Source organism: Lepidochelys olivacea, assembly GCF_965140295.1.
Source record: "Lepidochelys olivacea isolate rLepOli2 genome assembly, chromosome: 2".
Lineage (NCBI taxonomy): Eukaryota > Metazoa > Chordata > Testudines > Cheloniidae > Lepidochelys > Lepidochelys olivacea.
This window is the reverse complement of record NC_140412.1, coordinates 176,415,143-176,441,348: the sequence shown is the minus strand read 5'-3', so window position 1 is coordinate 176,441,348 and position 26,206 is coordinate 176,415,143. Positions and strand designations below refer to the sequence as shown.

Genomic DNA, 26,206 nt, shown 5'->3' with positions numbered 1-26,206 from the left:
TTTTGATATTAATCTTGCTGGGCCTCAGGTTCCTATCTGTAAAATGGGGATAATACTACCTCCTAACATCCTAGGGGTGTTCTGAATATATATATTGAATTCAAGTTTGTGAAGTACTTGGATACTATAGTGATGAGCACCATAGAAAAGGCCATAAAAAAACTAATAATTCTGTATTTGGGGCAGGGTTCAAGTAATATGCTGTATATAGGGGTCACTGAGGATAAAAACAAATAGTGAATAGCTGCTCAGTCAGTGCACACTGTCCATTCTGTTACTGAAAAAGATGGGTCCTGTGGGGGAAAAATGTGATCATGTAATTAAAGGCTGTATCATAATGCATACACACAAGGGGGCTGAATTAAGGATAAACCGGTAACCTTAATTCTGACACTTCCTAACTTTGGAGTGCTTGACTTTGCAACCTACATGTTCTCTTTGTTGTTTTGTGTGTGTAATTATTCTTTAGGTGCCTGGCTGTCACAGTAATATAATCATAAAAGTTAATGATAGAAGAGTCTCATCAAATCATATAATTCTTTGTCCCCCAAATGACAGGGCTTCCACCACTCCCTGGAGAGGCCATTCCATAGCCTAATACATATGACAGGTTTTTATTCTGACATTTCATCCTAAAACTTTCCTTTCCTAATTTCTCTTAGTTATACCTCTGTGCACCATTAAATAATTCCTGTCCACGAGCCAGATCACTCGTATAATATGTCACCAGGCTGTGCTTCTCGCCAGCTCCAAAGTATGCACTGCCATGCCCAGTCTTTTCAAGAAGGTGTCTTTCTTTCACAGAGGTTACCATACAAAACTCTTTTTAACTGAGTTATTGGCCCCAGGCTTCAGGGCCACCACTCCCACAGGTCTCTGGCACTCGCCTCAGCACAAATTAAACACTGCCCAGAGGTGCCAGGGCTAAGCCCTGGCACAAACTAAGCACTGCTGGCACGCCAGTTCCTGACAGCTTTCCAGCCTCACTCCCTTCCTGGAGCAACAGCCCCAGGACTGCTTCTCTGGCCACGTGCTCCAGGATCCCACCACAGGAGCTAGCTCTGTTCCAGTGTGGCTTTCCCTTCCCACTGCTCAGCCTGTCTTAGCCTTTCTGCCTCCAGCTATCTACCAGCAGCCTTTCATAGGCCCTGGTGTAGCCCAGACCTCTTTAATTAGCTGGATTTGACCTCGTCCAGGGACACTGGGCTTAGTCTATCCACAAGGACTAGCTACCTTGTGACATGGTCTTTCATATGGAGGTGAGGGGGTTGGGGGAGGGGTGAGAAGCTTCGGGGCTGGATGGCCTAAAGATACCTGTGCTTAGGCATAAGGTACAGGATGGGGCTAACTTCTTCATCCTCCAGCAGGCTCTGGGGATATAAATTAGTCAGATACTTTCGTTCCTGCATAACATCACCTGCTGATGTTTTGTTTGCATTGATATTCAGCAAAGACCCTGGTAATCTTACACATTTTGGTTGGTTTGGATCAATTATCCTAGTAATGCTCATAGTCTGTTTTATTTAAATGCCTGTTGAATCCCTATGGAAAGATATTGTCAGTAGTGTTTAATTTTCTTCTACCTTTCCTTTCCTCTTATTCCCATGGTTACTGTTTGATTAAGCTTTCATCAGAGAACATTCAGAAGAGATGATATTGCTAGTCAAATGGGTGACTGCATTTAACCCAATTTTGGGTGGACCCTATTGATGAGGTCAGTTCATACTGACTTTTAGGCCTAATCCTTCAGTCCTCATTCAGGTACAACTCCAAATTGAAGTAGATTTTTAGAAGCATAAAGTAAAGTTTTGGGGTATTAGGATTGCAAGATCTGTCACTTTATTTTCTTGCAAATGTCTTTGGTGTAGGCATATGATACCTTGGTAACCACTGATGGAAAAATTTTGTTACGCAAAAAAAAAGTAAAGAACTTTTAAACTTTGCTAATGATATTAGATTATTAAAATTTAGTTACAAAAAATCAATATAATATCCTTTTAATTTGTGATGTTCAGTTTTTGCATTTTGCACAGCGTAGAAAATGAAAATACAGTAACTGGTTAAAAGATAGGAAACAAATGGTAGGAATAAATGGTCAGTTTTCAGAATGGAGAGAGGTAAATAGTGGTGTCCCACAGGGGTCTGTATTGGGACCATTCATTTTTGCATTGTTCAACATATTCATAAATGATTTGTAAGAAGGAGTAAACAGTGAGGTGACAAAATTTGCAGGTGATACAAACTACTCAAGATAGTTGCGTCCAAAGCAGACTGTGAAGAGTTAAAGGGATCTCACAAAACTGAATGACTGGGCAGCAAAATGGCAGATTAAATTCAATGTTGATAAATACAAAGTAATGCACATTGGAAAAACATAATCCCAACTATACATACAAAATGATGGGGTCTAAATTAGCTGTTACTAGGAAAATAGATCTTGGAGTCACTGTGGATCGGTCTCTGAAAACGATCCACTCAATATGCAGCGGCAGTCAAAAAAGCTAACAGAATGTTGGGAATCATTAGGAAAGGGATAGATAAAACAGAAAATGTCATATTACCTCAATATTAATCCATAGTACGCTCACAGGTTGAATACTGCATGCAGATCTGGTCATCCCATCTCAAAAAGATATATTGGCATTAGAAAAGGGCAACAAAATGATTAAGAGCATGGAACAGCTTCCATATGAGGAAAGATTAATAAGACTGGGATTTTTCAGTTTGGAAAAGAGACAACTAAGGGGGGACATTATAGAGGTCTATAAAATCATGACTGGTTTGAAGAAAGTATATAAGGAAGTGTCATTTACTCCTTCTCATAACACAAGAACTAGAAGTCACCCAATGAAATTAATAGGCAGGAGGTTTAAAACAAACAAAATGAAATATTTCTTCACACAATGCACAGTCAACCTGTGGAACTCTTTGCCAGAGGATATTCTGAAGGCTGAGAGTATAAATGGGTTCAAAAAATAACTAGATAAGTTCACGGAGAATAGGTTCATCAACGACTATTAGCCAGGACGGTGTTCCTGGCCTCTGTTTGCCAGAAGCTGGGAATGGGTGATACGGGATGGATCACTTGACTGTTCTGTTCATTCCCTCTGAAGCACCTGGTATTGGCCTCTGTTGGAAGACAGGATACTGGGCTAGATGGACCATTTGTCTGACCCAGTATGGCTGTTCTTATGTTCTTAGTTGCTTTCACTTGTTTCTTAGGACTTTTGCTTTTAGCAAAAAAGCAGGGGGAAAGAAGAGACTTCATGTGAAGTGGCAGAGGATCTAAGGAGACTTGATATCTGGCATATCCAGATACCAACAAGATATTTCAGGATAAATTAGTAATAGCTCAATTTATAGATGCTCAGTTGGAGTTGGATTTGCAGATCAAGATCAGTGAAAGGTGGCCAATGTTGTTGGTTGAAACTCAAAAAAATAGTTGTTTCAAAAAGACGTAACTTTTCTCAGCACAAGGTAAGCTGAGAGGAAGGGGACTTCTACTGACAAAAAAAGAGGCAATGCAAAAATGACCAACTGTCTAGATTGTCTCAGATGTGCAAAGTTTTAGAGGGCTCCACTCCTACTACAGAAGGTTTGCTTGTAGATTTACCAATATTGTGAAACCATTGTATAGGTTGGGTGATGCAAGAAAACTGTTTCAGTGGTCAGTAGAGTGGGATTTAGTATTTTCAGAATCGTAACTGTTCCTACTTAGCCTACCCATGTTTCAAAACCTCTTTCATTATTAGACACAGATTAGGGGAAATATTGTGTTTACAGATTGTGGGAATTGTTGATACAAGAACATCTGAGATGGTACCAGAATTTCAACTTGGCTGCCCCCAGAAACAGAATGTAGCTGCCGAAGCTGAGGCTGGAAGATTTTGTGACAATAACAGAATCCCCATTGGAACACAATTGGTGAAGTCTATCCCAACGGGCAGACTCCACAGAAACAATAGATAAGTGGATACACTGACGGAGTCCATTTGAAATCATCCCTTCCCAGTTGGCTGAAAGTATAACAGACAGGGAGGGAAAAGTTCCAAGGAGATTTGGATGGGAGCAAAATTGATTTGGGATGGTGACATTGTCCTGAAAAATACTATGTAAATAAGAAATTTTAAAAATATACAAGCTTAATTCTTTTTTTTCCTGGGACATAAGTAATTGAGGATGTCATTATCTGAAGCTTCACTGAGGATGATGTGCTGTGTTAAGATGGGGGAGGTTGTTATGCTGAAAGGTGCTAATGGTTGCCATGGAGCTTGGTCTTTGGATCAATCTCAGACTTCTTAAAGCCAATGGGTGTGCTGAGCATCCTTCTTTTGGGCTCAGCAGAAGGAGCAATCAAGCCCATTTACAATCAAACCCATAACAGGTGTAGAAGGGGGACCGCATGGCAGACCAGAGTTGTCATGTGAACAAAGGGTATGTCTTCGCTGCAAAAAAACACAACCAACCCAAAAACACAACCCATGGCAGCAAATCTCAGAGCTCATGTCAAATGACTCAGGTTATGGTACTAACACTCTGGGGCTAAAAACAGCAGTGTAGATGCTCCTGATTGGGTTGTATTTAGCCTTGTACTGCAAGCCTAAGACAGTTGATCTAGACTCTGAGACTCACTGCCACGTGTTCGTTTTGTTTGTTTTTTTTGCAGTGTAGATGTACCCTGACGGGCTAGGGGATTGTTTTGCAGTCAAAAACCTGGAGAAGGATCTGTGAGTGTGACCTAGAGAGGAAAGTGAGACAGGGATTCTTTGGCTCAGAGCTCACTAGAGAGGCAGACATGTGGATTTCTGAGCAAGGAACTGCCTGCTGTTGCTTCTTTCTATTGTTCAGGAAAAGAACACTTTGTGTACATTTTTTGTAAATGAACAAGATTATACCAAGAATACATATCTAACTTGAATAATCTTTCTCATCCTAATGGAAACCACCCTGCAGGGCCCTGTGTTTTGGCTAGCTGCTTGGGCCAAAAGGGGCAACAGTATTTTTCATTTGTATCTGTCTGTTTCTAAAGGTGGCTTTGTACATTCATAAATTCCAAGGCCAGAAGGGACTATTGTGATCATCTAGTCTGACTTCTTGTATAATGTAGGCTATAGAACTGCCCTAAAATAATTCCTAGAGCATTTCTCTTTAGAAAAACCTTCAATCTTGATTTAAAAATTGCTGTGATGGAGAATTCAACATGACCCTGGCAAATTGTTCCAGTGGTTAACTATCACTGTTAGAAATGTATGCCTTATTTCCAGTCTGTATTTGTCTAGCTTCAACTTCCAGCCATTGGATTGTATTATACCTTTTTCTGCTGGATTCAAGATCATTTATCCCAGATTAAGATTAAAAGAGGTAGAAACTTCAGGGCATAAAATGTTTAGCAGCTGGGTCAGGAAGGAATTTTCCATATGGTATAATATTCCACCCATGGGCTGGTGGAGAAAAAAAAAGGGACAGTGGTATTTAAAAAGACTCATTTTATAGAACAATGGGTACACTCTTTCACGGTAAACCTTGCTGTTAACATTGTATACATAGCACACGTGCTTTTGTTCCAAGGTTGCATTTTGTCTCCCCCCAGCGCATGGCTAGCCCCTCCCCCCTCCCTGTGGCTAATAGCAGGGAACATTTCTGTTCAGCCACAGGCAAACAGCCCAGCAGGAACAGGCACCTCTGAATGTCCCCTTAAGAAAAGCACCCTATTTCAACCAGGTGACCATGAATGATATCACTCTCCTGAGGATAACACAGAGCGATAAAGAACGGATGTTGTTTGAATGCCAGCAAACATACACTGTAATGCTTTGTTCTACAATCATTCCCAAGTATGTGCTACTGGCCTGGAGTGGTAAAGTGTCCTACCATGGTGAATGGAATAAGGCTGCCCTCCCCAGAAACCTCTTGCAAAGGCTTTGAGAGTACATCCAGGAGAGCCGCGAATGCCAGGGCAAAGTAATCCTTTCACATGCTTGCTTTTAAACCATGTATAGTATTTTAAAAGGTATACTCACCAGAGGTCCCTTCTCCACCTGGTGGGTCCAGGAGGCAGCCTTGGGTGGGTTCGGGGGGTACTGACTCCAGGTCCAGGGTAAGAAACAGTTCCTGGTTGTCGGGAAAACCGGTTTCTCCGCTTGCTTGCTGTGAGCTATATACAACCTCATAATCATCATCTTCCTCGTCCCCAAAACCTGCTTCCGTATTGCTTCCATCTCCATTGAAGGAGTCAAACAACACGGCTGGGGTAGTGGTGGCTGAACCCCCTAAAATGGCATGCAGCTCATCATAGAAGCGGCATGTTTTGGGCTCTGACCTGGAGCAGCCGTTCGCCTTTCTGGTTTTCTAGTAGGCTTGCCTCAGCTCCTTAAGTTTCATGCGGCACTGCTTCGGGTCCCTGTTATGGCCTCTGTCCTTCATGCCCTGGGAGATTTTGACAAATGTTTTGGCATTTTGAAAACTGGAACGTAGTTCTGGTAGCACGGATTCCTCTTCCATACAGCGATCAGATCCCGTACCTCCCGTTCGGTCCATGCTCGAGCTCTTTTGCGATTCTGGGACTCCATCATGGTCACCTGTGCTGATGAGCTCTGCATGGTCACCTGCAGCTTGCCACGCTGGCCAAACAGGAAATTGAAATTCAAAAGTTTGCCGGCCTTTTCCTGTCTACCTGGCCAGTGCATCTGAGTTGAGAGTGCTGTCCAGAGCTGTCACAATGGAGCACTCTGGGATAGCTCATGGAGGACAATACCGCCTAATTGTGTCCACAGTACCCCAAATTCGACCCAGCAAGGCTGATTTCTGCGCTAATCCCCTTGTTGGGGGTGGAGTAAGGAAATCGATTCTAAGAGCCTTTTAAGTCGAAAAAAAGGGCTTCGTCGTGTGGGTGGGTGCAGGGTTAAATCGATTTTAACGCTGCTAAATTCGACCTCAACTCCTAGTGTAGACCAGGGCTTACAAAGCTTACTTTGATCTACCTTATTATATATGTAGTTTCTATCCAGGGCCACTAGAAGAGGCTAAGAGGGTAAGAACATCTCAAAAGGACTCTAAAAGCTCCTTTACTATAGAACTATCCCTGCACACTTTAGGCAGACAGAACTGCCTCTGCTATCAGTGGGTTTGGCCTGAGGAAAGACTGCGGGATGTCTCCCCTCTCTGTTCAGGAGTTACTTCACTCAGCACTTACATGTAGTCACGTACTGGTGTGGAACCCAACAGCCCTTTTACAGTGGACAACACCACAATGCAACAGTTTAGAACAGGAAATATAGTACCCTCTCCAATCAAATCTGTAGTGGGAATTTGTGTATGGTATTTGTTTGTACTCTACATGCCCAAAGACCCTGTCAATGCCTAACAAATACTACATGGCTTATTTCAGCAGTTTACTGTTTACAAAGTTCCTAAATATGTATTTACACAGTGAGGTGAAGAAATAACTACATCTTAATAGTCAATGAATGGATATTCATCCTGCAGGCTCTGAGGGAGTGGTCATAGTTATTCTGGTTAATGATGCTCCTTTTTTTAAGGTGCTCAAAACGGTTTTTTCACAGTGGACCCCAAAAGGCTTTTAAAAAGCCATGACAATCAACAAAATAAATGTCATTCTAAAGCTCAGTGAACAATTCCTTGTTTTACAACTCAGACCTGTATTAGAGATGTGACTTCTGTGGTGACATGAGTTATATTTCCCCTGTCCATTCCTGAGGGATAGCCAGTATTTATTTTTCAGTTCAATGACAGCTTGGTTCTCTTTCCTTGCTCATTACAACAGGGGAAGAAGGAGTTTGCTGGTGGGCATTAGCTAATAAACATGTGGCCAGTAATTCCTGGTGAATTGATGATGTATGCCTAGAGAATTTTCCTGCTGTATTTAATGAGCTCTCATTTCTCAATCTGAAAGGTCCAGCTGGGATAGGAGGGAGCCTTGGATTGTTAGGAAGAGAGAGAGATTCACAATAGTAAAAACACCAGCAAATTAATACTACTTTAAATGGTGAAGGAAAGGACCAGTTTTAAGCAGCTTACTTGATTTCTTTCTATTTTTGATTAATAGCAGACCTCTAATGCCAGATTCTCTTCTTGCACCAGTTTTACGGTGGTATAACACCATTGATTTCATTGGATTAATTCTTATTTACTTGGATGAAAGGAAAATCAAGCCCCCAGAATGTAATTGATGACCTGGAAAGTCTTTCCAATCTCTGCTTACAGGATGAATTCACAGCCCAGACAAGAAAGCAAGCTGAAATAATGTAAATAGACTGTTCTGGGGATTTTTTTCCCAGAAGGTTTGTCTTATCGGGCCTCAGGAGAATAGCTTTACATTTCCATTATACCATCATGTGCTTGAGGTTGCGTTCTCTAGTCACTTCCGCTGGACTGCTAGGACAGCTCTTTTGGGTTGGTGGGATATACATCACATTGTTTTTCATTCCATCATATTTTCAGTTCTTAGACTCACCCCACAGCCCCTTTTCCTCCTTTTTCTCCAAGAATTTTCTACCAGAGAGAGGGACTTTAAAATGTTTTTCATCAAGCTACTGCTGTACGTAAGGATTCAGCAGCTGGCAAAGATAAGAGGACTGGACAGATTATGGCAGGATATGCTTTCTCTTTTTGTAGTTTGCTGTATCTGCCGAACATGAACTTTTGCCCGAAAGGAATTTTTGGCATTATATTTTTTTATATAAAAATGATGTCTTTGACACTGCTCCCATATCAATTGATAGGTATACACTGTATAACAGATCGTTTGTGCTCACTAGGCTTTGTTCTACTGTACCTTCCACTTCAAAACCTCACTCCCCTCCTACTCCCTCTTCCTTCCTAATATTGCAAGGCTCTCATGATGGACTCCCCACTTGTTTTCTGCTTCCACTTCACTTCCCCTAAAACCATCTGGCCACTGCTAGAATCATTCATCTGTTCTTGAACCTGCTGTCATAGTTTAGGACAACAGTGGATGTATTTTCCCTCAGGGGTCCAGCAAGTGGTCCCACTCTCAGGTTTGCAGCTTCTCAGCCATTGTCTTCCTTGGTGGAGACCTGCATCTCTCTTGATTCTGACGGGGATATTTACAGGCTTTGCAGTTCCCTGCCTATACTGTGTTCGTCTCACCACAGACACTTGCCCAAGGATACTTGCTTGCTTTCTCTTCAGAGATGGTTAACAGCTGTAACTGTTATAATTATAAGGTACCACACAGCACTTCCTATGCAAGCCTACTTTATTCTTAAGGAGAAAAACTATTAAAAAAACTAAAAGAACCTACATGCATGCTAACAAGGTTACCGAAGTTCACCCTAAGATGGATTCTGGCAGAAGTAGTCCTTCAACTCCCCACCCAAAGCACTTCCTTGTGGTTACAAGTTCATAACTGCTTCAGCTCACAACAAGCGCACAGTTGTATGAGATCTCAGTAGGTCCAGTCCTTCCAAACCTACCCTAAGGATTGAGGTCCTCCATGGACCTGAAGTCTTGTCTGCTTGCTGGATCAGGAAGAAGGCCCTCAGTCAGTTTAAAACCAGGCTATTTACTCAACACACTCTTTCTTTGTTTGTTGGTCCCTGGAGAATCCAGTTTGAATTAATATATGCATACCTCTGCAGGGGGTGGCCTCAAAGGGTTGATAATGGAGGAAGTGCATTAACATCCCCTTCTCCAGTAGAGAAGGCATGTACAATGTCACTATAACACATACACAGTTTCATTTTTAATACAGTGTATCCCAAAGGTAATAGCCCTAATTCAAAACATTCAATGAAGTAATAATTTTTAATTCTATAAGGGTTGTTCAGGGTATTACAGGATATAGTCAGTCTGTCACATCATTCCACAGCTGAACTCCACCCCTTTCCTGATGCCACCTCTCTCGCTGACAGACATCCAAATGACCTTCTCTCAATCCTGCCCACTGGTAAGTCCCCGTTCCATCATTAAGGCTATGTCTCATTTTGAGAGACCTCCAGACAATCAGTCTCACTGGTAGGCCCTCCCCTCTCTTAGTGAGATTTGTCTCTTTTTGATAGACTTTTGATTCTCTCCTTAAAGTCATCTTTCATAGTAATACACTTCTAGGTCCTGATTCTCCACTGCCTTCCACTTGTGCACTCATTTACAACTGGTCAAAGTCAGTGCATAATGTTACCATTCTGATTTGGAAGCATTTTACATGACAAAATAAGGAGCAAGGCAGTGGAAAATCAGTCCCCTAGCAATACCATGATGGTGGCTAGCTGCTGATCCTCCCGAAATCCTTCTGCCATGCAAATGCTTGACCTCGCAACTGGGACTGCAAAAAATGAGCCTGTATTTGCAAAGAGCCCATCTTTTGTAAACCGCTTGGAGAGCTCTGGGTCTATAAATGCTAAGTTTGGGTATATTTACTATTTGAGAGAAAAAACTTCATCTTGAATTGGAGAAAAATGAATATAATGGCATCTGATATTATGAATATTTGGGTTGTATTGTGGAGTATGATTAATCAGAATGCTTCATCATTCTGTATGTTGAATAGTGTTATACTATACTTACACTGCTCCTTAAAATATTGTTTGCTCCATTTTTTTTAAGATGATGGCCAAGCAACCAACACTGCTAAGAGACTGAAAGGCACAATGAGTATGCAGCACTATGAAGAGTTTAACACAGCCATGTTCTTCAGGAACATCCAAGAGGTTTGCCAATTAACACATAATCCTTCATCCTTAACTTCATTTCAGATAGGTTGGGTATTTAATTCCAGCAATTATAACAAACTGTAGGTGTCCCAATCTTCTATTGTGCCCTGCAATTTTAATAAAGAGGCTGGCATTGTATGAAAAATTAATATCTGCACACACTGTTGCTAAAATACATTCAGGATAAATTTATTTGTGCTGATTGGTGCAACTGGGCTCAATAGTATCTTTTCCTATAAAAATTAAATTGAATGGAATCTAAATAGTGACATTTCAGTTTCACACTGGACTAACATGTGGATCAACTCCTCAAACCTCCATGTACTGTGTTTCAGGTATAAGTGTATACTGCTTAAAGATGTAAAACAGCTTGCTTTGGGGTGGGGTTTTCCTAACCATCTAAGTAAGTTAGAAGCATAAGTTCCATTGAAAGTCAATCATACTGATGATGGTAAGTTATTATCCAGTTACAGTGATCAAGATAAGAAATTAGTCGTCACTATTTGAGCAGTCTGGTGGTAATTTAGGCCCTAATCCTGCAAATGGGACTACTGTTGTGTGCAAAGCTGTTCATATCTGCAAGTGTCTGCAGAATCCAGGCTGTAGGTAAAAAGGAAGTGTGGGGGGGTGGGGAGTGGAAGAGTTCCACAACCTAGGATTGAACAATGGGACTTTTACTATATCTCTTTAGCCTAATACACTCCCATCCAAGCTATTTCAGCAAGTGTCTTGTATGTGTTTTAAAGATGAGAGGTTATTTATATTTTTTTTGTTATAATCAACATTACCCAAAGAAAAGTTACGTTTACATCTTTCTGAAACAAAAGCTTAAAAATGTACTTGTACAGGAATGTTACAATTTTTAACAACAAATCTCGAACTAATGACTGGTTTTTCTTCGACAAAATTAAGAAGCAGTTTTACTCATATAATTAGAACCATCTTTTTTATTCTGTTCACAGCACCTAGCAAAATGGGATTCTGGTCCATAACACAGACACCTAGGTGCTATGCTAATACAAATAATTCACAATATATAATACAACACAGATAGGGAAATGAAAGATAATATAGTATCAGCTGTTTTCATAGTAGTGGTTACCATATTTATTTTACACACAGCCCCTGTGAGATCATAATTTCATAATGGCTTTAGGAACAACTATTTCAGCATTAATAAGAGTACTAATATTCAATAAAAACATTTTTGTGATAAGTGTTAACTTTTATTCTGTGGGTTTTTTAAACTTGTTTTTATGCCCAGATATTGGCAGAGGGTGGCTGTTCTTTGAAGTGCCAAACCATTTAAACATTGTCTTAAGAGACAGGGAAATCAGAATGTGAATTACGGATTAAATTTTATTTAGAGAACTTGCCCAGAAGAAAAGGCTTGTCCAAGTCAGCTGTTCTATTTGGTTGGTGCAACTTGTGCCTCCAAGATGCTTTGCTGATGCGTTGTAGTGTGGTAGAAGGAAAGTGTTCATTTATTTGATAGACAAGTTGAAAATGTTTTTTCTGAAACGCATGCTTTCACAGATGACAAAAATGCTACGTGCTGGGCTAAGTGAATTTCTATTAAATGTAGCTGACTTGCACCAGGGATGAATCTGGCCCCTCGAGTCCAAACAAAGATGATGGAAGAGCACTAATACCACTTGATGGAGCCTAGGTAGGGTTTATATGAAATCTGAAACTTTTTATTCCTGTGCCCTGAGCTACTTTTGTTCTTTCAGTTTAGCATTTGCTTGGGAGAGAATATTATGATTTTGGATATCAATATCCTTCTCTACAAAGATAATTTCCATCAAGTGTAATAGATACCCTACCTCACTCATAGTGTATGTCACTATGTAACTAGGCTCTATTTGCTTCCTTTCAAGCCCAGAATTTTCTCCCCCTCAGGAACTATATCTCCTGTTGACAAAGTATTGTCCGTCCCTTTTCTTTTCATGAGAACATAAGAATGGCCACACTGGTCAGACCAATGGTCTCTCTACCCCAGTATCCTGTCTTCCAACAGTGACCAATGCCAGGTGCTTCAGAGGGAATGAACAGAACAGGTAATCATCAAGTGATCCATCCCCTATCGCCCATTCCCAACTTCTGGCAAACAGAGGCTAGGGACACTTCAAAGTATGGTTATGCATCCCTGCCCATCCTGGCTAATAGGTCCATCAATGGCTATCTTCCGTGAGCTTATCTAGTTCTTTTTTGAATCCTGTTATAGTCTTTGCCTTCAAAACATTCTCTGGCAAATAGTTCCATGGGTTGACTGTACTTTGTATGAAGAAATACTTTCTTTTGTTTGTTTTAAACCTGCTGCCTATTAATTTCATTCGGTAACCCCTAGTTCTTGGGTCATGAGGAGTAAATAACACTTCCTTATTTACTTTCTCTACACCAATCATGATTTTATAGACCTCTATCATATCCCCCCTTAGTTGTCTCTTTTCCAAGCTGAAAAGCCCCACTCTTATTAATCTCTCTTCATATGGAAGCTGTTCCATACCCCTAACAATTTTTGTTGCCCTTTTCTGTACCTTTTCCAGTTCTAATATATCGTTTTTGAGATGGGGTGACCAGATCTGCATGCAGTATTCAACCTGTGGGCATACCACAGATTTATATAGAGGCATTATGATATTTTCTGTCTCATTATCTATCCTTTCTTAATGATGCCCAACATTCTTAGGGTTTTATACTGCCACCGCACATTGAATGGACGTTTTCATAGAACTATCTCTTTCTTGAGTGGTAACAGCTAATTTAGACCGCATCATTTTATATGTATAGTTGGGATTATGTGTTCCAATGTGCATTACTTTGCGTTGATCAACATTGAATGTCATCTGCCATTTTCTTGCCCAGTCACCCAGTGAGATCCCTTTAACTCTTTGCAGTCTACTTTGGACTTAACTATCTTGAGTAGTTTTGTATCATCTGCAAATGTTGTCACTTCACTGTTTACCCCTTTTTCCAGATCATTTATGAATATGTTGAACAGCACTGGTCCCAGTAAGGACCCCTGGGGGACACCACTATTTACCTTTCTCCATTCTGAAAACTGACCATTTATTCCTACCCTTTGTTTCCTATCCTTTTACCAGTTACTGATCCGTGAGAGGACCTTCCCTCTTATCCCATGACCGCTTACTTTGCTTAAGAGCCTTTGATGAGGGACCTTGTCAAAGACTTTCTGAAAATCTAAGTACATTATATCCACTGGACCCCCCTTATTTTACCAAGATAAAACGCCTGACACCTGATTGATCCTCACTCTAACTTTGGTGTCAGTAATGTGTATTCGGTTATTTAGAGAATGAAGAATATCTAACAGCTGGCTGTCAGCCACTCAGGGCAATGTACATGGCCAGTGGACTATCAGCTGGAAGTGCATGCAGAATTAGCCTTTGAGGCCAGCAAAAACCTTAGGTCATAGGCCCCTAATATCCTTCTCCAAGCCTTTCCCTGTGCGTGCTTTCTCTCTCCGCTGGCTTTTCCCAGTCCCTTCTCTTCTTTCCAGTTCCTTCCCAACTGCCAATTCTGCAGCCAGAATTCTCTCCGTATCTCTCTGTTGCCACAGAGCTCCCATCAATGTATGCAGGAGCACCCATCTTCCACTGAGGAATGTAACCAATATTGTGTTAAGGAATATGTCATCTGCAGATGCATTTGCACCTCTAATAACTAAATTGCAATATGAGGCACAAACATGTTTGGTGTCTCTCCAAAGCATATCTTGTATGTTACATGAGATTATAGAAATTTGAGAGCTACTCCTTGGGAAACTCTACGCTACTGCATGTGTGCAGAATTCATGTCCCCTGCAGATTTCTTTGCTTCCCTGCAGAAAAATGACTTTCTGGAAGAGCAGCTGGAAGAGCAGTCATGTGCCCTCCCCAACAGCATGGGTGTGTCACTTTTGGACATCCAAAGCAGCCGGCAGAGAGGTAAATCACAGTGAGTAGAGCCCCTGGCCGGTGGCTCCTACCCTGCACCAGGTTCAGTTGCTAGTCCGGACTAGGGGCGGGAGAAGATGAGATTTCCTCTTCTCCTGCATGGAGCAGCTGGGGCCAGGGCTGGGTCAGACAGCCACCCCAACCTGCAGGAAGCTCTGCACAAGCCCCTCCACTTCCTGTTCCCCATCTGCCCAACCTGCTTGCATCTAATCCCCTGATACCCTGCTGGTGAGCCTCCCCCCAGAAACCACCCACCCTGCTGCGCCTCGCCCCCTGCACCCGGAACCCCCCTGCACCCAGACCCCCACACACTTGAATTCTCACCTTGATGAGCCCCATCCCCCTGCACCTCGACCACCCCCAACCACAAGCCCCAACCAGCTTCAGCTGGACCCCCATCCCACCAAGCCTCACTCCCAATGCACCTAGACCCCCGCTGAGTTCCCCCATACCCAGACCCCTCCAGCAGAGCCCCAACCACGTTTACTTAGACTCCCCTGCAGAGTCCCATTGCCTCTGCACCCAGAATACAGAATATCTTTGAAAACTCATGGCAAACGGGGGAAGTCCCGGATGACTGGAAAAAGGCTAATGTAGTGCCAATCTTTAAAAAAGGGAAGAAGGAGGATCCTGGGAACTACAGGCCAGTCAGCCTCACCTCAGTCCCCGGAAAAATCATGGAGCAGGTCCTCAAAGAATCAATCCTGAAGCACTTACATGAGAGGAAAGTGATCAGGAACAGTCAGCATGGATTCACCAAGGGAAGGTCATGCCTGACTAATCTAATCGCCTTCTATGATGAGATTACTGGTTCTGTGGATGAAGGGAAAGCAGTGGATGTATTGTTTCTTGACTTTAGCAAAGCTTTTGACACGGTCTCCCACAGTATTCTTGTCAGCAAGTTAAAGAAGTATGGGCTGGATGAATGCACTATAAGGTGGGTAGAAAGTTGGCTAGATTGTCGGGCTCAACGGGTAGTGATCAATGGCTCCATGTCTAGTTGGCAGCCGGTGTCAAGTGGCGTGCCCCAGGGGTTGGTCCTGGGGCCGGTTTTGTTCAATATCTTCATAAATGATCTGGAGGATGGTGTGGTTTGCACTCTCAGCAAATTTGCGGATGATACTAAACTGGGAGGAGTGGTAGATACGCTGGAGGGCAGGGATAGGATACAGAGGGACCTAGACAAATTGGAGGATTGGGCCAAAAGAAATCTGATGAGGTTCAATAGGGATAAGTGCAGGGTCCTGCACTTAGGACGGAAGAACCCAATGCACAGCTACAGACTAGGGACCGAATGGCTAGGCAGCAGTTCTGCGGAAAAGGACCTAGGGGTGACAGTGGACGAGAAGCTGGACATGAGTCAGCAGTGTGCCCTTGTTGCCAAGAAGGCCAATGGCATTTTGGGATGTATAAGTAGGGGCATAGCGAGCAGATCGAGGGACGTGATCGTCCCCCTCTATTCGACATTGGTGAGGCCTCATCTGGAGTACTGTGTCCAGTTTTGGGCCCCACACTACAAGAAGGATGTGGATAAATTGGAGAGAGTCCAGCGAAGGGCAACAAAAATGATTAGGGGTCTGGAACACATGACTTATGAGGAGAGGCTGAGGGAACTGGGATTGTTTAGTCTGCAGAAGAGAAGAATGACGGGGGGATTTGATAGCTGCTTTCAACTACCTGAGAGGTGGTTCCAGAGAGGATGGTTCTAGACTATTCTCAGTGGTAGAAGAGGACAGGACAAGGAGTAATGGTCTCAAGTTGCAGTGGGGGAGGTTTAGGTTGGATATTAGGAAAAACTTTTTCAGTAGGAGGGTGGTGAAACACTGGAATGCGTTACCTAGGGAGGTGGTAGAATCTCCTTCCTTAGAAGTTTTGACAAAGCCCTGGCTGGGATGATTTAATTGGGGATTGGTCCTGCTTTGAGCAGGGGGTTGGACTAGATGACCTCCTGAGGTCCCTTCCAACCCTGATATTCTATGATTCTATGACTACCACAGCGAGCCCCTGTGCATCCAGATCCCCCGCCTCATCGAGACCCCCCCCCACTGATTTGCCCCCACCCAGACTGCCCCACCCAGAACCCTCTCATCTCACACCTGGATTCCCCCCCCCCCCCAAAACCCTTCCACACTTGGATCCTGCTGGGCTGAGCCTGCGTGCCCACACCTGGCGCACTCATGGCCCACTCTCACTCCATCTCTTCCTCGAGGCTCCCCCACTCGCTCCTCTCTGCCTGTTTCCCCCAAGGCCTCCCTGCCCACCTGCTGCTTGCTCCTATTCTCCTAAGACCGCCCTCACCCCTCTCTGCCTCTTCTCCAGATGCCCCTCTCCCAGCTTCTCTCCGCCCCTTGCCCTGAGGCCTGGCCGGCTGCTCCTCTCCGTGGTGCATGGGAGGCGCTTAGGGGGAAGAGGTGGAGTGAGTGCAAGTCCCTAGGGGAAGACGCAGAGTGAGGGTGGAGCCTGGGAGTGATCAGGGCCACAGTCTGGGCGCTGGTTGCTCCCACAGCTAGAATAAAATCAATAAAATTAATTTATTGACAAATAAAATGTGCAGAATTTTGCAGAGCTTTAAAATATTGTGTGCAGAATATTTAATTTTTTGATGCAGAATTCCCTTAGGAGTATAGAGGGAAAGTGAGTTTAAATTCTAATGCAAGTGCAGGACAGAGCCCTGTTATTGAAGACTATTGAGCCTATATTTGATTTTAGACAGTTATGTATATGCATTGCTTCTCATTTCATGTTAAGGATTATGGGCCAAATTTTCAAAAGTGGCCTCTCAAATAACTTGGATCTGATTTTCCTAGCTGGTGTGTGTAACCCACCAGTCAGTATGTTAGATGTCCTCTTCTATGTCCAAGTCACAAAGGCTGCCAATCTGTTACAGCTCTTTGCTAACTTTTTAATTTAAATGGCACAGACTCTTGCTTTTAGGTCAGAGACCCCTGGTTCAGTCCTTGATGTTGGCCAAAATGGTGGCCATCACTTTGCAGTTACTATTGACTTCTGACAAATCCAGGCCAGGGTATCTCACGTTGGCCAATGAGTAAGGTTACGTTTTAATCACGGGTATTTTTAGTAAAAGTGATGGACAGGTCACGGGCAATACACAAAAATTCATGGCCCCCTGACCTGTCCATGACTTGTACTATAAATACCCCCGACTAAATCTTAGATACCGTTGGGGGCCCCCAGGGCACCACGGCCGGTCCGAGACCTCTGCTCCAGGGCAGCGCCGAGGTCCCCTGCTGCTCCGATATCTCCTCTGGTCAAGCTGCTTGGGGCCACCGGAGCTGGGGCAGGTGCGGCGGGCCCCGGGACTTCCCCAGCTGGACAGCCCTAGGGTCAGCTGCACCGCTGCTGCAGACATCAGGGAGATCCCAGAAACTCACGGAAACCCCAACCTCCGTGACAGACTGGCAGCCTTACCAATGAGAAATGGAAGATCCAAAATCAGTGGTTCCTTTTGAAAAGTTGTTCCTAAATTCTTCTACAAGGTACCTGAATCCTCTGAGGATCTGCAGGAACATCCAACACAATAGGGGGTTCTCAAGTGTACTCATTACTCCCACCTACAGAGCATGGCCCCTGAACCCCAGAGGCTGCCTGATGGAAGCTTTCCGCTAAGGCTTTTGTAATCTCCCACCCATAACCCTTCCAGGCCTGGCACGGGGCTAGCCGCTACCATTTGGCTGAGCGTTTCTAGTCTAGCCTTGGAAAATCTGCGGCGTTTTGGACACCAGGAAGCTGGGCAGCAGGAGGCTAGGCCCGAGGGCTGGTAACTCTCCAGCCCCCAGCGCGGGGGAGGCTGCAGGGCCAGCTCAGTGGGAAGCAGAGGGGGGCTCGGGTCTCCTTCCCCCCCAGGGCTGCTCCGCCATCCAGGTGCCTAGCAGCTCCCGCCCCCTGCGGCCCGGGCACGGCCCCAGCGCCCTTCTCCGCCCGGGCAGCCTTGGCCCGGGGCTGCTCCCGGCCCAAGACTGCGGCGGCTCCCTGGCCAGGCAGCGCCGCGGGGCGGTCCCGGGGGGCGGGTCCCCGCCGCTCCTCTCTCCCCGCCCCGCGGCTCCGGGCCTCTTTGTGCCGCTCCAGCCGCCCTCGCCCGGATCCGCTCCCTGCTGCCGCCGCCGCTGCTGCTGCTGCTGCTGCTCCCGCGGCTCCGAGCCAGGCGCCCCGCACGGGACCGTCCCCCCGCAGCTGCTGGCCGGGACGGCGAAGGGCAGCCTGACTGAGGACTGACCGGCCCTGACCTCCTCCCCCTCGCTAGGGGATCGGGGTGGGCGTGGCTCCCCCAATCTCTCCTGGTCTCCACCCTGCCAGGGGATCCCTCTGTGCGCCGCCTCCCCCCAAACCCGGGGGAGCTGTGCCAGCCTACCGACCCCGACCCCCACAAGGGTGTCGCCCCCCACCATGCTCACCCCCTGATGCTCTTCTTGCACCTCCCCCAGTGACAGTGATGGGGCTCGCTCTGCTGACAGCTTTCATGTACATCTGAGAAAATAAGGCTACAGAAAGAAGAGGCGAAATGAACCATTTCCAGCAGTGGGTCATATTCCTGCTCTCCTTGTTTCTGGAGGTAAGATTGAAGATAGAAATATATATTTTTTAAATTTAATAAATATTCTTCTGTTATTTGCAAATAGATTTTCTGGTGATATATATTAAAAAATCTTTATTAATGATGGCATTTATGTATTCAGAGATTGGTCTGATGACTTTTAAAATGATGGCAAATCACTTAGTGCAGAAAGTGGATCTGTGTGGTCATGTCTCCCCCCACATCTGGCCTTGTTTCCCCTCCCCTTCCCCCGCACCAGGGGATTCCTCCTTTGTGTGTATGTTACACCTCTTCCCTTTTTCCCCTCTAAAGATCAAAACTATAATGTATTTTGTGCTGTCAGCCTTGGAGACCTTGAATACATTTTCATTTTTGATTCTTGAGTGAGTAGTTTGAGATTCCAGATTTATTTTTCTCACTCTGGGTCTCCTGTCCCGCATCTTTCTTTTTTCTTGTGCAGTTGTGTATTTTTTTTCCCACCCAGTAGAGGGGAACACTAACCTTTTGAGAGAGAAATCTGTCTGTAGTCAAATATTAATGATGCTCACAAGCTGCAACTGTACATATTGGGAAAGAAAAAGCTTTTACTCCCCTAGGAGCCATGGAAAACTCCCACAGGCACCTGAAAAACTTAAAAAGCAACATTGTAGTGGGACTGTTGTGAAATTATTCTCTGTGTTGAAATTGACTTGATTTTGTAGGACTGAGTTTGCTAGTTCTTCGTGAGGTGCAGCAAGGGTGGTGGTGGAAGGAGTGTATACAGGGAATACTGGTATGGTTATAGTTATGGGCCAATAAAACTATTCTTGGCTATACAAAATCTACAACTGGCAATTTAGAAGCTCTAAGAACTAAAGTTGTTATAATTATTAATATTCAGCTGTATGCTGAGGGAGGGCAAATTTCATTTGTATATTATTCTTGTGTTGGAATTGGTTCAGTAACAGACATATTCTGGAACACTAACTGCTGAACGCTACCTTTTCTTAAAGCACTTTGGGTTGGTTAGCTTCTTAGCTAGGTGTTAAATGCTGCACAGATTCACTCTTGTGGAAATGAGCAGATTTCAGATAGCATTGGACTGGAAGATGTATCCAGTTTTTGGACTGGTGCCCTTTTGTTGATGAAATGCATTATATAAAATGGACAGTTGCCAATATTGTATCAGAATGAACAGGCCAGAGAGAGTGAAGAATACACTATTTTAGACTTCCTGGATGACTTTGGTAATTTTGCATTTAGCTTTAGCAGTTATAACAAAAAGGGGAAAAAAGTGCAGCTTATGTTAATTTTAAAAAGTTATTTTAGGCCTTGTACTTGTATCACAGAGCTGGAAGGGTGGCTTTGTAAGAGTGAGATCCACATGCTTTTGATAAAAAGATCAGCTGTACTCATTTCTTGTTTTGACTTTTGGGGTTGAATTCAGTGCACCTAAAAGCATAGCATTACACTGATGTGAACCAGGCTTGGTGCAGGCATATTGCCATGTGTAAGCTCCCCTTTCACAGCTTTGCCAATGCACTTCAGTCTCTTCCTTATCAAATACTTCCCTGTTCAGTGTATTTCATTGATTTCCTGAAGACCCAAGTGGTTTACTTAAATGTGCTTTTTGAACACTTGACCCTTTGGATGCTGTCTGGTAGTTTAAAGCTTTGGAAATGTAGAAATGATGTAGTTCTCTATGCTCGATAGTTTAGAGAAGGAGTATGTTTGTTGCAAAAAGAGAAAACTGATTGGAAAACTACTAGTATCTACCTAATGATGCAGTGTTTCAGGAAATGGATATTTTTAGAATCCGTGTTCTTTCTTTTTAGGTTTATGCCACCCACTTAGATGAACTATTCTTGGTATATTGGTCATTATGCCATCCATAATTGTCACACTTAAGGGGAAAAAACGGGACAGGGGATGGACAAAATCACATTTGGTATTAAAATTAACTGGGTTGTACCTTTTTCACCAGCTGTGAATCTGGTTCATTGTCTTCCATGATAACTCTTGGACTCTGCAAAAACTCACCATAAAGCACAAGAGGCAAAATGTGAATAAGAGGAAACAGACTTGAAGACCAGCAATAAAATAAACCAGAAAGAGAATTGGTCTTCAGAAAATGTGGGATGTTTTGCACATGCAAGATCTATTTGATTAGATGTCTTTGGTCCATAATACATGTTACGCTAGGAAAGATTTGGTGTGCTTGGAAAAGTAATTTGCCTAAATCCTCTTTGGATATACCCCCATGTTGATTTTATTTAAGGTTTTATATTGGTTTTAATTGTTCTTCTTTTAATCTGGTATGTTTGTTTTGGCATCTGGATTTGTTGTTTTGTAAAGCTCACGATATTTTATAGCTTAGGTGCTGTATAAATAAAATGTAGTGTAAATTGTTATCAGTAATAGCATGTAGGAAAAATGCTCAAGCTTAAGAACTGTTGAGCATAAACCACTGGATCAAAAAAATGTGACTTTTTTGAGTGAAACTTTTGAAATCTATGGTAAGGTGCACTGACTGCCTTATGACTGGTGCATGAGATTGATTTGCTATATGATTCTTTTACCCAGTTTGCAGCTTCCACATGAGCTAATATAATATTTAAAGTAGTGTGAGCTGTGTCATGCTTTTTTTCATTCAGCCTTTTTTGGGATTCCCAGGCCATTACCACAATAGAAATAATTGTAGTAATAATAATACATACTTAGAATTGATTACTGTCAAAGCACTTTACAACCATTAACTTATAAAGTATTTTTATTTATTTGCTTATATAGCACAAAATACACCCTATAAAACATTTATATATCTAAATAATAAAACAATATTTATATTTAGGCAATCCAAAAAACACAATGTGATTACAAATGAATATATATTCAATCTCAGATACTAGTCCCATATCTTCTTAAATGTCTCTAGATGTTCTTCAAAGTTAACGTTAGCTAATTCATTAACCTCACAACACTCCAGTGAGACAGATGTTGTTATTTCAATTTTAAAGGGAGAAATTGAGAATGAGAGCTTAAATGACTTGCCCGAGGCTAGTGACAGGGATCAGCATCAGAACAGAGATTAGAACACTGGAAATTCCTGGCTCTCTGTGCTGTTTGCAGGACCAAGCTGCCCTGTAAAGCAGGGCTTGAAATGTATTTGTCATGGAAGTTTATTGCAAGTAGAAATGGCGGGGACGGACAATTAATTCAGAGGTTTTCCTATTTGACAAAGGGTTCCCACCATAACTAGAGAGACATTTACAACATCAATCACTGACTCCTTTCTCCTGAAAAAAATATAAAAAATAAAACAAACAAGCAGCTCTTCCCCCCAAGCAGAGATTTCTAGAACCCCAAATGGGGGAAGAGCCAGAGATTTCAAGAAGTCTTCTAGGCCTGGATCCACAAAGGTATTTAGACTTCTAAATTCCATTGAAATCAGTGAATCTAGGCTCGAATGACTTCATTATTGTCTGTCTATTTAACGGGGAAGGCACTCGAATACTACAGTGGTGGACGGAAGTTCAAAACCTAAGGCAGATAGCTACACAAGTAATTTAAAGGAGTACTTGTGGCACCTTAGAGACTAACAAATTTATTTGAGCATAAGCTTTCATATGCTCTAATACATTTGTTAGTCTCTAAGGTGCCACAAGTACTCCTTTTCTTTTTACAGATACAGACTAATATGGCTGCTACTCTGAAACAAGTAATTTAGGATTCCACAAGAAGTGAATGAACATTGCTAAATGTACATTTATCTTTCTTTTAAAAATGAACCAAGTTAGTCAAAAGTCAGTTTTATGCCACAACAGCAGTGTGTACTATGCAGAGGTCCTTGTGTCTCAAAAATCTTATTTTTCCAAAGAGCGCAGATGCACTCTTGAAATCCATGAGCTGTTGGGGCATTATATATTATCTATTGCTACAGCTGTGGCCCCTGTAACAGTCCTGTGCTTTGTTTGTTTTAGTTTTATGTGGGTCATCTTTATAGAGGGATGAAAAGTGGGTCTAATGGGAATATTTGTTTGACAGTTCTGGAATGTATCATGTTACCCTGCCTTTATTTCTTTAGACACCCAGTGGCTTTTGGGCATGGGTGCTCTATATATTTAAAATATTATTTTAATAGTGAGTCACTGCCTGTAGGACATTGTTGAAAACCCCCTTGATTAAATTAGGCCTTCTGCCAGCAAGAGCAAAGGTACAACATCATCTACTTGTGGGTTATTTCTCAGGACAGGTGTTCATGTCAACCTCTGTAGCAGGCTCAGGTCATTGTATTTATGAACCTTGAATTCATTGGTGGGGAAGACTGAATTGAACATTTTAGGATCTACTTTTGCTAAAGGGTATTATGTTAGTTACAACACTATGTAGAGGAGATGTTCTATAGGTGGCTCACAGAATCTAGGTATACTATTCCCAGTTCTGCTGGTAGTCTGCTGTGTAGTTTACATTTTCAAAAGTGTCCTCTAATTTTAGATGCTTCAGTTGGATGGTCAACACGAGATCTCCTAGAGCCTTATTTTCAGAGCGGCTGAGCACCCGCAGGTCCCACTGTTGACAGTTGAAAGTGTGAGTGGAAAGCAAGCTGTAAATGTCTCAAGTTCGCCATCCAAAAATGGAGGCAGTCAGAATGTGTGAGCTCTTCTGAAAATGTAAGCGCTGGCATCCGTGTACATTAGGGTATCCCTCTGTAAAATATGTATGATGATTGATACACACTATGTCTACTTCATAGGTGTATGGTGAGATTAATTTAATCTATCTTTGTCAAATACGTAGAGATCATCAGATGAAAGGTAGAGTAAAAGAAGAATGAAGTATTATTTTTTTGAGTACAAGGGAACAGTCATAATTTGTTGATCAAATTGCTTTAACTGTAAATAAAAAAGCACAAATTGCAAGCTTCTTTCCATTTGTGTAATTGCTGTCTCATTTTTTGCATAGACTGAAATGGGATTCCAGGATGTAAGGAAAACTTAATAGTTCAGGCTGTTCATAAAACTTCTGTACCTCCCTTTATGTGAATAAAAATGTTAGCAAAGGCAGACAAACCAGACTAAAAAGCCCTTTGCTCCGTTTAGATACAGGCAGAGTTCTTAAGGTTGATGGTTTTTTAAACCACAAAGTTCTCCTTGTTTGTACTCATTAAATGGTGTGTGTGTGATCTCCATGACAAATGATTGTCAATAAAAGACCACTGATATTGACCATGTGCTATTAAAATCACGTGGATAAGAAGCTTTACCTGTGGTTGACAGCGTACGGGGAGGGAAATGGGGGGAATGCTTTACATGCAGAATCCACTAAAAAGGACTGCAAAGAGCATTTTTCTGTCCATTTGTCCTGCATGACATGGTAACACCTGTACCATGTGATTGAGAATGTTACTGCAGATGTATCCACTGACTCTTTCCCATCTGTTTGTTTCAAGATGCTCAGGGACCCAGCAGCATGAAAATGGTTTTCTGTGTCTCCTTTCTCTTTTACTGTTGATTGGAAAGTAGCTGTTGCATCACAGAGTGAAGGAAGAGAGCCGCTTAGTATGAGTTATTGTTTTGTGATACAACCAGTGCTGGCAGGAGCCAAGTCTCCCCTGTCTCTGAACAGCAGTGAGATCTGCAGTGACTTACAGGCAGGCTGCTTCAGGCTGCACACTGAGCCCCTTTATTATTGTCAGTGAGAACATTTCCATGTTAATTGCAATAGTGGTACAGCAAGAGAGAGGTTCTTGAGACCCATTTGCCTGCTGTACAGAGAGGTTGGAGAATTAGTCCCAGGGTGGATATGCCTGCTGTGAGTTTTCTTTACTGTGTGGGTTTTTTTTGTTTTGTTTTATTTTGGTTATATCACTGAGTTGTTTTTTTTTTTTTATAGAGAGCTGTCACAAATACTTAGCACTTGTCATCATGCTTTCTATACAGGGAAGTCGCACTTTCTCTCTCTGACCCCCCCACCCCTTTGCTCTCCTTACTTCCCACTTAGCTGATGGAGATTCCCATAGTTTGCATGCACTCATCAGTTTAATATTGTCTTTTGTGTCTATGGCAATACAGCATGTCCCCTCCATTCTTCCAGCATGCAGGAGCCTTTTTGTGAAGTTGTAGTTTATTATGGTGACTTCAAAGATCTTTAGCAAAGGTTTCAAAACCTCAGGATTTTTTTTATAATTAATGTACCTCTACGTTTCAAAATTGCCTTTTTTTGGGGACAAATTTTTTATTGGTTTTAAAAAATAGTCCTCCAAGGCCAGGGTTTTCCAGGCCTTGACCTTTGAAAGGTGTCCTGCAAACAAGTGTCAAGGGGAAATAATGGAGGTCTGAATAGTGAGGAGTTTAATATTTTTTTCCTGCCAGTGTTATTTTGGGACTATCAGGAATGTCAAATTTGGGCTTCTCTAGTTTTATTGGATCTGTTTTTGAATAACTCCATACACACAGATGGCTTTCTCACACCTTAACTGAAGGGGCAGAGATGCTGAATCTTTAACAAAGATGTCTTTCCTCCCAATTGTGTATTAAGCATTAACGTTAAATAGCTGTTAACAAAATACAACATTTTAAACAGTCTGATTAATAATATCTTTCTCTTAATGGCCCAGCTTTCACTCTCTTTAGGTTTCATAATTTCCCTACTTCCCAAGTCATCTACCTAGTTATAAAACAGACAAGACCTATGATTGTAATGGAAAAAAATCCTACTTTTTTGCAGTAAATGGGAAGAAGGCAGATGGGAATCCATAAAGCAGTGGAAAACAAGAATTGGATTTGTGCCCCTTTTTGCTTCAAGTCACCTTTAAATAAGGTTAACTTTTCCAGAGTGGTGGTTATTTTTCCCACATCGCTCACTCCATGTGCTTCAGTACTTATAGCAGGGGTTCTAGTGACCTCTCTGGCCCTCCCTTCCTGCATAATGAGAGAGGGGTCCCAGCTAGACAGGAAGAGGCTCTGATAATGATTGCAGGATGGAAAGGATTTAGAATCACAGTTCTGGACTACAGCTGACTCTGG

The 26,206-nt window shown here is 42.7% G+C and overlaps 1 protein-coding gene across 1 annotated transcript in view; it reads left to right on the top strand.

The window, feature by feature from the left end:
* Positions 1-18,703: 18,703 nt before the first annotated feature.
* VOPP1 (VOPP1 WW domain binding protein) overlaps positions 18,704-26,206 on the top strand; it is an 86,983-nt gene continuing 79,480 nt past the window's right edge. The window contains exon 1 of the mRNA XM_084620304.1: positions 18,704-19,220. Within this exon, the coding sequence (XP_084476430.1) occupies positions 19,170-19,220 (51 nt within the window). The 5' untranslated portion in view covers positions 18,704-19,169. The remainder of the gene's footprint in view (positions 19,221-26,206) is intronic.